General features: G+C 37.9%; 1 protein-coding gene across 2 annotated transcripts; it reads right to left on the bottom strand.

Annotated features, from left to right (window-relative positions):
• Positions 1-6491: 6491 nt before the first annotated feature.
• tra2a (transformer 2 alpha homolog) lies at positions 6492-13901 on the bottom strand. Of its 2 annotated transcripts, none has more exons than XM_034124945.1 (9): positions 13707-13901; positions 11454-11587; positions 11155-11311; positions 10291-10344; positions 8795-8983; positions 8200-8315; positions 7447-7725; positions 7294-7364; positions 6492-7133 (listed from the first exon to the last, which is right to left on the bottom strand). In XM_034124945.1, exons 1-9 carry the CDS (start codon positions 13740-13742, stop codon positions 7123-7125), a joined length of 1047 nt encoding a protein of 348 aa, XP_033980836.1. In that variant the 5' UTR covers positions 13743-13901; the 3' UTR covers positions 6492-7122. The 2 variants fall into 2 exon arrangements, with proteins under 2 accessions (XP_033980836.1, XP_033980835.1); XM_034124944.1 differs by having other exon boundaries at positions 7441-7725.
• Positions 13902-14214: the final 313 nt, after the last annotated feature.

Consider the following 14214-nt stretch of genomic DNA (forward strand, 5'->3'; position numbering starts at 1 on the left):
TGTGTGGAATCCATGTCAGAAATAGTACACTAGTGTTCATAAGATCTTTTGTAGATCTCAGGCGAAGGCCGATAGATTACGCATAGGTCACTCAGCAAGAAAAGTGCCACATTTACAGGATAAATGTACAGCTGAATCCGTACCTGTTGATGGCACAAATGTCGTTACGCTGTCCAAGCAAAACTGCCTTCAATTTTGCAACACCAAGAACCACAAACAGAAAATAAGCTTACAATTTCGTGTTCATCAAATCTTACAGTTGATATCTAAAGGTAGGCCTATAAATATAAAGAAAGTGATATATTTAGAATTAAAGATCTGGCGTAGGCTTTTTATAGTATCTAACTATCTATCTATCTATATTTCTATCTTGAAGCCAGTTTAAAAGGTACACAAATGAAACTAGGGCAGTCTGATACAACCGTCCTTCAAAAAATTATTTGCTTTAATGGTTAGTTTCGAGGTTGCATTTATGCTGTTTAACTGACTTGATAGGCTACTCAAGGTGGACAAAATGTTAAAAACACTTCTTAGTGCAATGTGGCCCTACTTCAACTGCACTAAAAATGTAGTTGCCAAAATATCAGTTAAGTAGAATCAGCACCTCTGACTTTTATACACTTCATGGAGGTAGAATGTATTGCACAGTTGTTGCAAAGGACTGCATTAGATTCAGATTTGTGAACTGAGTTTATATTTGTACTTATACTTAGATCCTTATGTGAACTCAATCCCAACATCTTCAGACCAAGGCTTTAGGCTACATAACTGCTTAGGTATGCTTAACACACAGAGCATGTGACAGTATCATTTATGAGGTGTATCATCATGTGTGTGTATAATTTAGTTCCTATAATTAGAGTTATCACAAATTAGTCATTAATGGCAAATCAAGAACTAAATTGGAATTGTAGCCAGAAATAAACTAAAAACGATATTATCATATTAGTTTTTTCTGGTATTCATTGCAACCTACATATATCATTTGCTAACAGAGGTGGGAGAAGTACTCAGATCTTGTACTTAAGTACAAGTAGAAGTACCAGAGTGTAGGAGTACTCTGTTACAAGTAAACGTCCTGCATTCAAAATGTTACTAAAGAAAGTATTATCATCAAAATATACTTAAAGTAAAAAATACTCATTATGCAATTAGCCCTTTTCAGAATAATATCATATGTTTTGATTATAAATATTGATGTATTATCAAAGCTGGTAAAGGTGCAGCTAGTTTTAATCACTTTGTATACTGCAGGGTGGCTTGTGAATGTACTCCAGGTGTAACCAACATCTTATATAACTGTTGATTATATTTCACATCATTAATACAAATCTGCAAAGTAACTAAATATATTAAATAAACGTAGTTGAATAAAAGTACACAATATACCTCTGAATTCTACAAGTACAAGGCTATCAAAATGTTACTTAAGTAGAGTACCTGAGTAAATGTACTTACACCACTGTTTGCTAAGTAATTTACTTTGAACAGTTGGAGTCTGAAATGTAAACTGTATTTCACCAAGAAAAGAAAGTGATGTGAAGTTTAGGTGGGAGTAACCTTCCCTGCAGCCCTGCAATTGCCCCTGCAAAGAGCTATGCTTTGAGCTGAAATGATAGTACTGTGTCCCTGCAGTGTTTGCTAATGAATAGGCCTAGGTGTGCATGCTGGTGTAAGGCAGGTTACAAAGGGAGTGTTGGTTTAGTGGGCCCTTCAGCCTCTAGCTCAGGCTGGGTCCATGGCTGTCTCAGTTGGTTTACTCCTCTGCTTCTGATCAAACACACAACGCTCTCTGATTGGTCGAACAGGCTGACCAATCAGAGCGCTGCAGCCCCGCTCCGTACTACTGCTGCTGGCTCGGCCTCAACGCGCTCATTCATTGGCTCCTCCGCGCGACTATTCTATATGAATCAGCGCGCCAATTATGCATTACTCCCCATGTTTCCTCTACTGGGCTTTGTCATATGCCCTAAAGATACAACGAAACGCGAAGCAGCAGCCAATTCGGCAGGACTTCCATAACTCTTTTCAACTGTTCAACAAGTGTAGGCTGTGTTTACATACAGGCTCTGCCCCATAAATAGGTTAAATTATAATGGAGTAAAATACTGTGTTTTAAATTCAGCTTTAAGTCCCCTTCTTACTTTTAATAATGTATTTCACCTACAGGAGTCTCTCAATAAATTCTAACTCAATGTTTAGATCCATATCCTTTTTGCATTGACCCATAGGTTTTTAATAAACATGGACGCTTTCCGTCGGCCTAGATAGGCGCATACCATTTTTTATAACCTGGTTTATCTGGCTTTAATGGTATTCACTGCAAATCGAATAACGAATCGCACAGCAGGAACTGTGTCTGCATACTGGTCCTGTGTGCTGCAAACAGCACCTTATAGATGCATTTGTACAGTATATAACTGGAGACAGCAGTCATGTGAGTGCTCGCCTGACTGTCGGTTTAAATGAATTGATGCATGGCTGCAGTCTGTCCGTGTGTGTGTGTGTGTGTGTGTGTGTGTGTGTGTGTGTGTGTGTGTGTGTGTGTGTGTGTGTGTGTGTGTGTGTGTGTGTGTGTGTGTGTGTGTGTGTGTGTGTGTGTGTGTGTGTGTGTGTGTGTGTGTGTGTGTGTGTGTGTGTGTGTGTGTGTGTGTGTGTGTGTGTGTGTGTGTGTAGGCTCTGCAGGGGGAGAAGTGAATGTATCGCTGAGGAATGTACAGAAAGTCTCCCCGCCCCCAGTTTCAGGACTCCTCGCTATTCCATAGGGGCAAACTGACACAAAGTTTCAGACTAGACTACATCCTATGTGGGAAGATTTCTGTGCAGGAAAAAGAACTGACAAAATCGATCTGGTTAAACATAGTCGAGGGTATTTCTTGAAGGGAAGGAGAAGGGGTGGTCGGATTGTTTAAGTAAAACGCATAGCCCAACTTTAAGCTGCTGGCCTCACTCCAAGAGATAGTATACGTCGCCAAGCGCAAGGGTCTTTCACAAAACCCTTTAGGCTCATTCAATGGACTCTGTTTTCCGGTGAGATTGCTTTATTTCGTATTTATTGCTAGGCGATTCTAATCTATAACAATGTTTTTTTTTTCACTTGAGTTGAAAGCATTAAATCCTCTGAATGACCGCTTCGGACAGAGTCAGGGAACACAGTGGTGAACGCCATGTTGAGGAGAATCTGGAGCCTCTACAGGAACATTTAGGCTACTGATAGAAACAAGGTTCTTATCGATGTAAATGTAAGGTTTTTTCTTATGTCCAGACATGTGTTTCCTATTTACATCAAGGAGTTTCATTCAGGCTCCAAAACACCAAAAATAGGATGTGTTTTCTTCACAGATTCTCCTGTGTGATGACACCCTTCATCTCATTAGAAAATGGCGGTTTGTGCCCCCTCAAAAACACATGCCAAGGAAGATTCATTTTTAACAGTAAACAACGAGTTAATAAAAACTGCTGGAGTATAGCAATTGTACACATTTTAAAGCCAAAATCTTTGCTATTTTTAAAGAATAATTCAAGTGGAGGAAATGTAGTATTTTCTCGTTTTCTCGTCACGTAGGTTTTTCAAACAAAAGTGAAATCCTGGAAATTATTATGAGAAAGTAGACTTAATCTTTATCAACAGTAACAGGACATATTATTTAAATGAGTGGATATTTTAAAGGCAATTATTGGAGTCTTTTTTTTTTTCAAAACAACTCTAAAAAGCTATTAATAGCAGGCAAACATGTACCGTCATGCCATTGTTTGGTTCCACTAGTGGCAAAATCTTAAGTCAAAGTATTTGTTTAATTACAAGTAATTTAATTCAACTCTGCACACACTGCATTCGACATACTGCAGAGTGTGTAAACTGAACAGATTTACATTTTGATTTGTCTTTATTTTACATTATTTTAACAAATATATATTTTTGTAATACACATCTGTTGAATTTTTGTTTTTTTATATCTAGAAATGACTGCATTTGAATAGTTTTTGAGCATTTGTTGAAATTAACACCACATGTTGAGGCAATGTAAAAAGACTGATGAGAAAGTGGTTGTTTTCACGCACAGTCACATGAATATTTGCAGATTTAGTCACACATTGCATCTATATCATACTGAATGCATGCATGTATCTGTATCTGTATTACATGAATAATTCCCTTCATGGCTGCTGTTGTTAGCACTTTAATTGATTAATTACACTGTAATGTTTGTTGAGAAAAGGCTCTTGAAACAACTCAAAAAGAGAAACATGATCTGTTGTGCTTTAAGCTTTTACACCTGTAATTTTACCTAGATTATGTTTATTGCAAAATAAAGTGCTGGAAGGAATAACAATATATATTGTCTCAAGTGGATTTCTTTGGCATTTCTTTGTTTTAAATACAGCTTGTATTTACTGTATCTGAACCCTGACTATGAGATAATAAACCTGATGATTTTGCTAACTAATTCAGTGAAGAAATACACATTACTTGATGTGGATTTAAAATGTTATGGCAATTAAATTGACTCTTTTGCCATCTGTGTTTCATTATTTGTAATAAAGTCAGAGTAAAACATTGTTAAGTTTCAAACTGTTTTTTAAATTGATACTGAAATATTGCATAGTATTCAAACACACCAGGCTCTAGTTAAAAAAGCATTACAAACATATTTCTTGAACAGTCAATAACTACTTCTTGGTTTACTTCAGACACATTAAAAAAAATCTTTAAAGATAAATGCACCGACTCTCCAACAAATGTCATTTTCGGAAAACATCATCCACTGATTTATATCAAGAATTTAAGATTATCCTAAAATAAAATGATAAGAAGGACTCTGACTGATTAGTAGGATAAAACATGTGCTGTTAATGTTTGTTTTTGAAAGAGTAGCCTCATGTTTACTGCTCAGGACCACTCAGAGGTGGGGGAATTCAAGCCTACAGCCCCTCCCGTCACCCTGTGTTCAAACCATGTAGAGAACATGAACATGCTGTTGCCTATTAACCTTCAGACATTGTCCTGTACGTTATGAGGGTTCCCTCTTGGTAAATACATGATGTAAAGATGTAGATTGCACCTTTTGTGGACCTTTGGCACTCTAAAACCTCAACAGCACAACAACATGAGAACATTTATGGAGAACCGAAAAAAAAGATTGGAAGTAGGGTATTTTATAGAGAATCCCCATGGCCAGATCGCTACAAACATTTTGCTAATTTTCCTGTTTGTTAAAAATGTTTGTTTTCTTTGAACTGGAAAATAATGTACTTTTTTCTACCTTCTTGAATGTTTCAGTGCACATTCTATAGGGGAGATGTTGCTTCATGCAAGCCCAATATCATCAAGCTACAAACCCATTCTGTCCCCTACTGGTCAACCTGTTGGTAGATGGCCCCTGCCACGAAATACTGTGCAATTTCAGCAAAGACATACAAAAAAGAAGATACCTCACAGGCAGCCATAAAATCAAAGGCATTTTCTTCAACCAGCCCCTCTTCTCTTCATGGAGAGGCTAAGAAGCGATTGCACAAGGCTCTAAATTAGTGGACTCAATTTTCATTAAACATTTGTACAGAGTGTAACAGAAATATCAGCTATTAAAATTCACTTAGAAGAAAAATCTACAGTTAAAAATTAACTTAATAGGTTGAAAACACATTAGACGAAGGCTTTGACTGTTGGACTCTTTATTGAGAAAGACCTCACACTTTGACCCTTGTATCGTTCCTCAAGAATGATCTTTGAGTCGGTGTGAATAAACACATAACTGAGGGGCCCCATGACATGTCAGTGGTGAGTATCAACCCCATTTGAATGGAGGGTCTTATAATTGAGGTTAAGGTCTACAGATAAAGTGCCATCCATTCCTACAGCAGGTTTACTTTTCTGATTAGCCACTCAGCTTTAAGATACCTACTTTCAACTTTTGGGACACAAACTGATCAACTGTTGATGAAATCTGCATGGTTTTGTTAGATGCAGAAACATCTAACAAAACATTGTCTCATGTAACCTTTGGTGCATTGTTATCTTTTAGTATCGTAAAGCACACATTCGACTACTTAAGGGTAGTTCTAGTATCTTCACATGAATGTAAGGAAAGAACTTTGTTGTTCCTGTAAACAAATACTCAGCAACACTCCAGACCAAACCCATTTAATAATAGTTGGTTTTCTAACATGTGAACTTTGAATCTTATGTTAAGAAAGCCACCCAATAAAAGCTGGGTAAATGTCCTTCTTTGCATGTTTCATTGGTGTAACCTGAACAAGAAATACTCACATTTTGGAGAATCTCTTGCTGGCTCAGATTTTCATTGTGTGTGTGTATGTGTGTGAAGATAAACTTAAAATGCACAACGTCCTGGCGTTGGTGTTATTCTGTAAAACTCAGCTTGTTTTCCCACTACACCCACTCAACGTAAAGCATCAACTCCCACCTTTATGACAGACCCTTCACTTTGATTTCATGCACGTTAAGTCAGAAAAACACAATGGAAACTTTGAAGTTTTCATATATCTGTATTTCCATACAAAGAAACAACAATAAAAAAATGCAATACATGATAATAAAACTCTGGAAAAACTCAAATGATGACTTCCTTGACCACAAAAAAAACAATGAGCAGAGAACCGACCACTGATGCTGGCAACACTTGATCTTACAGTCTGAGTCACCTATAACGTACCGGTGAACTCAGAAAGTAGAAGGCAACACAAACAATAATCTGCGTTTTTTACTGTCCAAAGATTGTTACATTTAACTAAAACCAGTTGTACAATTAAGTGTTACCATTCATTTATTTTACGAAGACCCAGTTTACTTTCCCCATCATGACAAGAACAGTCATCAGTGCAAGGACGAAGGATGTATCCTTGTAATTAAAGTGAAGTTGGAAGAAGGGATGCAAGTCTAAGAATAAAGCAAGAGTTGCAGAGTTCTTGGCTCACACTCAACATGGTTGCATCGAAACGTCTAAAAAAAATTAAGACATCTATTGCATGTAAACAAGAACCATCTCAAACTTAACATTTCTGTTAATATAGACATGCTAATCCAAAAAAATCCCCTTAGAACATCCTGAGGAGTCACACACCATCAATTATTGGAGGGAAGCAGAGCGTTGAAGATGGATCTTAGTATCGCCCTGCAAAAAAACAAGAAAAAAAAAAGGTTTTAGTCCAAGGACATGGCCGATAACATCAATATACTTTCACCAGGGATCAATATACACACACCTGTTCATATTTGAATATTAAGAGCAGTAAGACAAGCTTCGTACTTTGTGCATTTCTCTTTATACTTACGTGGGCTGTAGGAGCGAGACCGTGAGCGGGACCTGTATCGTTGGTAGTACGGTGATGGAGAGCGTCTGCGACTGCAATGACAATGTCATAAATTAACGTCAACGTAAAACTGTAACATTGTATTTGATCTCACAAATTTTCACTCACCTGTACCTATAATCGTACTCTTCATATCTGTCGTAGCCACGTTCGTAGCCACGGTCATAATGCGAGTCTCTCCCCCTCCTGCTGCTGCCGCCGCCACCACCATCCCTTCCGCCTCCATCTCTACCTCCATCCCTACCACCACCATCCCTACTACCTCCATCTCTACCACCACCATCTCTACTACCTCCATCCCTACCACCTTCCCTACTACCTCCTCCATCCCTACCACCACCTTCCCTTCCTCCTCCTCCCCCACCACCACTGCTGCTGCCGCTGCCACCGTTGCTGTTCAAAGAAAGAAAAAAAAAGGCATGACGTTTAGGTATCTTATCTGTTGAGAAACACAGCACCATGTCAAACTGATATGAATTGTAACAAATCAGTTTCAAGAAAGGATGCAAACAGGATACAGAAATTACAGGATTATTATGACGTCAGAACATTTCGCCATTCCTGTTTTGTTTTTTCGATTTTCAATACCTTTATTGTCATGATACAAGGTAATCAAAGCTGCAGTAGTGTCTGCTGCAAATGGTGCATTACATTGAAGACGAATCCCATATTTACGAGGAATAAATAAGCAAAAAGGTAATGAAACGGCACAAAATTAAAGCTTTATGAAGTCAAATAATATCTATAAAATACATGTGCAAAACCTCATTAGCATGTGTATTCGGGTGCTAACTCCTAATGGAGTTCACCCACTTAAATATTAAATTCCACACACAACATTTTTAAGACTTGACAAAGTGGACTCACTGAGTTGGCCGGCCCATGTAGATGCCTGGTGTGGGGGTGTGAGCACGTTTAGTAATGGAAAAGTCCACTCTGATGCGCCTCCCGTCCAGCTCCATGCCATTGGCTCGCTCCATCGCCTAAGGAATACAGGAGACGTCAGAGATGTTATCACATTATTGTCAGCTTTTTGCTACATATCATTGATTCACAAAGGCCCCGCTACATCATTACATTTAGCTCTGAGAGGCATGACTGCAAGGGGAGGGAATTTGTAGCAAGGCAGACACCTAGTGGCGTACTTGTGCAATCACACATAAATAAAAAAACATTTTCTTTTGGACCCGTGTGATAATACTATAAAAAAAGACCAAACGGTGGTAATAGGCAATGAACAATACTTGGACTAGACTTTTACATTACTTAATATTTATACTGCTTGTTTTCAGGATCGACAGCCATGACACTTTTTGCCTAAGCCATCTTATCAGTAAGACGTATAACACCAGATAAAAGCAATAAACCACTTTACAAGACAGAAAACAAATGAGGCACAGGACCAGGGATGAAGATTATAATGCATTAAAGCGAAAAACTAATCCACAAACATTCCCCACACCTCTTTGGAATCATCGATTCGCTCGTAGTATACGAAGGCGAAGCCTCGGGAGCGTCCTGTGCGCTGGTCGTACACCACGTTGACCCCCGCCAGAGGGCCGTGGCGTGAAAACACCTCCCGCAGGTCCCGCTCTGTGGTGTAGAGGCTCAGGCCAAACACCCCCAAACATTTGCTGGGGTCAGGGTTTGCCTGGAAGAGTCAAAAAGAGGGTAGGAGTTGATGACATTGTGGCTTATTGCATCTACTTCATCTTATGATTTGAGTACAAAATCCATTCCTTGATTTAGTATGCAAAACATTCTTTTTCATGCAGACAGCAGTATTGTGTGCATTGGATCCACTAGACCCAATTCTGTAAAATAATATATTTTAGAGCTTAAGCAAAAATAATAATAATATTGCAGAGAGAATTAAGAATTAAGAGAATATTATGGATGTATTAACACAGACCTAAAAGTACTGCTAATAGGTAGCTTCAGATCTGTTTTTCACGGCACATTACGAGTACAACTACTGTAGTTAGACATTTTTACAACTGGATACCAAAACGTTTCCCTTCAAACATCTCCAGATATCCCTTAAAATAAATAGTTGGATGTTATAAAATGGGGTTAAATTAGTACGTGTTAAGATGAAAGTCCAAGAAAGAGTTTGGACAAACACCTAGGACAAGGACCTACTCAAGAGCAAAGCAATGTACTGCAGGGACAGCGGCAAAAGTATTCTAGCCACCTAAAAACTAATCAGTCGTTTGTTTATTTAGACTGCTTTACCTGGCCGTCAGAGACCTTTCTGATAGGTGGATAGAATACGTTTTGCTTACCCCATCGTCAAAAGCAGTATATTGTTTATACTCTGTGCAGTAACTCCTGTGTTATTCTCCACACTAGTGGCGTGCAAACCATCCTCTGTGGGTTAAACACTGACAATGGATAAGTCGCTCGTTAATCCCCACTTCAAAACATCTGAACCATTACTTTGAACAGTTTTCAAAAAGGATGCCCCAGGAAGAATCAAACATGTCCAAAACCAGTTTACTTGTCTATTGTTTACTTTGCAAATCTCACTTAATTCCTGCTTGGTATTATCACAAGAAAAGCTGCAGTACACTATAAACATTGTTGATATTACACCAACTGAGGTCTAACATGCGTCTTACAATGTCCCGCCCTGATTTATTACTTAAGGTAGGTTGATTGAAATGTAAAATGTTATCAAAACAGAATTAATCTTGCATTTCCCCTCAGCAGTTGGATAAAACCTAGTTAAGATTAGTTGCAAAATATCAGTTATGAGAACATTTACGATAGCAACTTAATTTAACATATTTAGTACATTATGTTTATCAATTCACATGTTGCTAGCTATTGAAAAATGAAGAAACCCATGCATGGCTTATGCCTGAAATACAAATAATCAAAGCTGTTTGTGATCTACATTAGGCACCTCGCCCCACAAACAAACATTACCCAACATATATGAGAATGTCTAAATACCCTAACATCTCCATCTGCGCCTTGAGTGGCTGCTTCTTTTGGGAAGTCATGGCTCTGTTGATATAATGACAGGAAAATAAGGGTTATTACATGTGTGGTTTCCCAAAGCATTAACCACAATCATCAGGGGAAAACACACTAGCATGAAAGGAATGACAAATGTACTGGCTTTTGATTTTGAACGGTTACTTAAAATCATATAATCCTTGTAATTATGTTCAATAAATCAACTTAAAGCCATATGGAAAATTACTTAAGTTAGATAATCCTCATAATCACAAAAACATTTGCTTAAACCCCATTAAACATACTGGAATCCCTCTACCTTACATCTTATAAAGAGACAAAAGCAACATGGTGAGAGTCGGTTCTTTCTTCCTGTACAATTTTCAGGCTTTGTTCTTCACTTCCCTACGATGGGAGTGAGCTAGACATTTATTCAACATGAACAGTCCTATATGGTCCCATCGCTACTTGCAGGTACGATATCTTTCATAATTAAAGTCTCTCTTAACAAAACATTTGGAGCCTGACACATCGTGTATTGACCCTTTAAGTAACAGGTCCTAGAAGACATGGTCATATCCTCACTAATTAAGATGTGGAGTAGACATATGTCCACAACTAGTGGACTGCAGATGGAAATTAGCTATAATCTGGCATAATTCATATCTTCTCTTTGCTGAGATTAATGTATTTGTATGCTAGTCCTTGTTGAAATAAATACATAATAATAAAAAAATAAAAGTGTTCAAAAGGTCAGTGTTTACATCTGGTAAATGTGTCTGAGCATGAAAAAGTGATGTCTGTTTCTCTTCCTAGATTTCAATGTACCCTGCCCACTTCAGATCTTGTCACATGTACCTTGCTGCCAGATGGACGGCGCCTGCTGGAATTGGGGGAAGCACTGGGGCTCTTCTTGCGGCGGTACTCTTGGCTGTAGGAGCGAGAGCGGGACTTCCTCCGGTTGGAATAGGACCGAGAGCGTGAGCGGCGGTTTGAGTGCCGCCTCGAACGAGACCTGAAACGGAAGAAACAAATGAGGAGAGGTGTAAAAGTATATTGTAATATATAGGAGCATATTTCAGCCAGTAATGAGCATTTATTCGTTTTATATAATGTGATCACAGTATCACAAGGGATCTCATTAAATATCAACGTACCTAGATTTTGATCGAGAGCGGGATCTGGACTCGGAGCGCTTGGCGGCCCGGGCGGGGCTCTGGGAGCCGGACCTGCTGCCCGACTTGACCCTAGGCGGACTCCCACGATCCGATTTAGACGGGGAGCGTGACCCCTGTAGCGATAGCAGAATGTCAACCACTTTTTCGTGGACAAAAACATGTATTTCTTAACACAGAAAAACAAATAAGCACAGAGAAGTGTGGTAGAGTATGTTGGACACATACAGTAAACCTGTCTAAATCGTACAGCTTATGTACTGTGGAGAAAAGGGTTAGTAATCTTAGATTTCCAATTAAAATATATTTGGTTTGTGGCCAATTGTTAACCATTAAAGAAAAGTAAATGACTGGTCTATTTTCATGTCCACCTGGGCAATCAAGCGATAAATAAGACATGCATTTTCAAGTTAAAAAAGGAAGCATAGTAAAGAGAAGACAGGTTAACACAAACAGTATATTTACTTAACCTAGGGACACATTCATTCTTCCAGATTCTTTACACCCTTCTCCCTTTTCTCAGGATTTCTATCCTTCTTCGTTCTTCTTTTTTCAGTTTTCTCATTTTCTGATTCCAGGTCTGTTTTTCATCTCTTCCACCCAAACTGTAACCAGTTTCATTTTAGCCATTACACTGCAAGCGCCCTTATCTGACACCATTCTTCCGTCACATTTTCTCCCTTTCCACTTCTATGTTCTGCTCTGTACATGTTTTCATTAGCCTTCTTTTATCTTGAATTTTTTCTTCATCATTCTTGGATAAAACTCTTCAAATCCTTCACGATCAATAACCTTAATGAAAAAAGAACATTCAATAAAATTAAGATCATAGGTTTGAGAATAGTTTAAATGAAATTATAAAAAAGGAACACTGAATGCAGTACAATTACATTGTTGCTACATTAAGTTGAAATATTCCAGCAATCAAGTAAATGAGAAAAGAAACAATGTAAGCTAAATGATTACACGTAAAAAGCTCAGATAATGAATAATAGCGAAGTTTCCATTTGCTAAATAAGAGCAAGAAAGCAGGGAAGGAAGAGATGCTTAGGACTAAAGTTACCTCATATATAATGTATTAATAGATCAGGACAAACACATATTTCAGTTGCCGGAGTGCAGTGATGTGAAGAAACTAACTTAATGTACTCAAGTACTGTACTTAAGTACATTTTGAGAGACTTGTACTTGTGTTGTTGGAATGTTTTGCTACTTTGTACTTCTACCCCACAACACTTCAGAGGTAAATAGTGTACTTGTACTCCATAACAATTAGTCATTATCTTTAGTTACTTTGCAGATTTGGTTTGATGATGTAACCCTAACCAAATCAAGATCAAGAAAAACAAATATACAGGTTGCCATATTCAGTACAATAATCGCTGCAGCAGTGATATTTGAAGATGAGTACTTCGTCGTGGATAACTAGTATTTAATTGTATAGGCAAAGGATATAGGTGCAATATATTTTACTCACATGGTAACCAATGGGAGAAGTTGCAAATACATAGGTGGGAAGTAACTAAGTATATTTACTCAAGTACAAATTTGAGATGATTGAACTTTACTTGATTTCCATTGTATGCTACTTTGTACTCCTGCTCCAATAACTAGACTAACTCTTAAAGTCACAATGACCAAATTATTTAAAAAGTTTACAAAAAGTAAATCAGAACTTTGTCTACTACAATAAAATGCTTCTTGATGCAAAAATATCATCTAGAAACCTCATTTATAAATACACTTGTATACAAACAAAGGCAATTTTTCAGCACAATGATTACATTTACTTGTTATACCGTAAGTACAAATAGCTGATAGTACTTTTGTACTTTTACTTAAGAAGTTATTTGACAATAATGTACTTTTACTCGAGTAAAGCATCTGAATATTTCTTCCACCACTGAAAATACAAAAAAGTCTAACCACGTTTTATTTTAAGCTAACGACAACTAGCATGCTAGCGAGCATTGAAGGAGGCTGTTTGGAGTCTTTTACCTAGCAGACAGGAAATGTTTATATTGACAATACGTTTCAGAATACTTGGTTAATGTTAAACCACAACACGTATTTGCCTCTCAGGTAACGTTAACCTAAAAAAAGAGTGTAATGCCCTAAGCTATTAAGTTAGCTGTCACATTAGCTCCATTAGTGGTTGCTAATCGACAGCCACACGGAAGGAACAGGAAGAAAAGAAAGACAGATATTTTTGTACCATTCGATGCGATTACTTACCCGTCCCTCGTAGTTTCCATCCTCAATATCACTCATTGTTCAGTTTGTAGCTAAAGCAAACGAGTACTTTGATAGCAGCACTGAGGTATAGCACAATGATTTATTGTGGCCGCTTATTAGCTGGAAGATGGCGCGGGACCTCGGTAGTATGTTTGTGTAGCGCAGAATCCGTCGTCACTTCCTGTCACTTCCTGTCTCGTCTCCCGCGCCCCCTTGATGCAAAAACAAGGTACTTGAACGTTTCATAAACCTTTTCAACATTGCCAGCGGTGGAAGTAGCAACACTACATTATACAAATAAACCAATTAAAATGAAGTCTTCCACTACATATAATAGAGAATGACCTATTCAGTAGGATATTCATCGTGTTTACAAAGGGCCCTGGATATAATTTAGTTTAGTACAACACCATCACAAACTATGATCTGAATGGTACAAATGACTAGAACATTAACATCCCAATGACAAACTCAACATATTAAAAGTAAAATTAATGAATAGACCTAA

Source organism: Trematomus bernacchii, unplaced genomic scaffold (genome assembly GCF_902827165.1).
Source record: "Trematomus bernacchii unplaced genomic scaffold, fTreBer1.1, whole genome shotgun sequence".
NCBI classification, from domain to species: domain Eukaryota; kingdom Metazoa; phylum Chordata; class Actinopteri; order Perciformes; family Nototheniidae; genus Trematomus; species Trematomus bernacchii.

Bases quoted from the DNA above. Each gene is read 5' to 3' on its own strand.
- tra2a (XM_034124944.1), bottom strand. From the start codon at position 13,742: ATGAGTGATATTGAGGATGGAAACTACGAGGGACGG. The intron at 10,345-11,154 runs GTACATGTGACA...TTATATCAACAG, and splicing joins GCCGTCCATCTGGCAGCAAG to AGCCATGACTTCCCAAAAGA. The intron at 8,316-8,794 runs GTGTGGGGAATG...TGTATTCCTTAG, and splicing joins GAATCGATGATTCCAAAGAG to GCGATGGAGCGAGCCAATGG.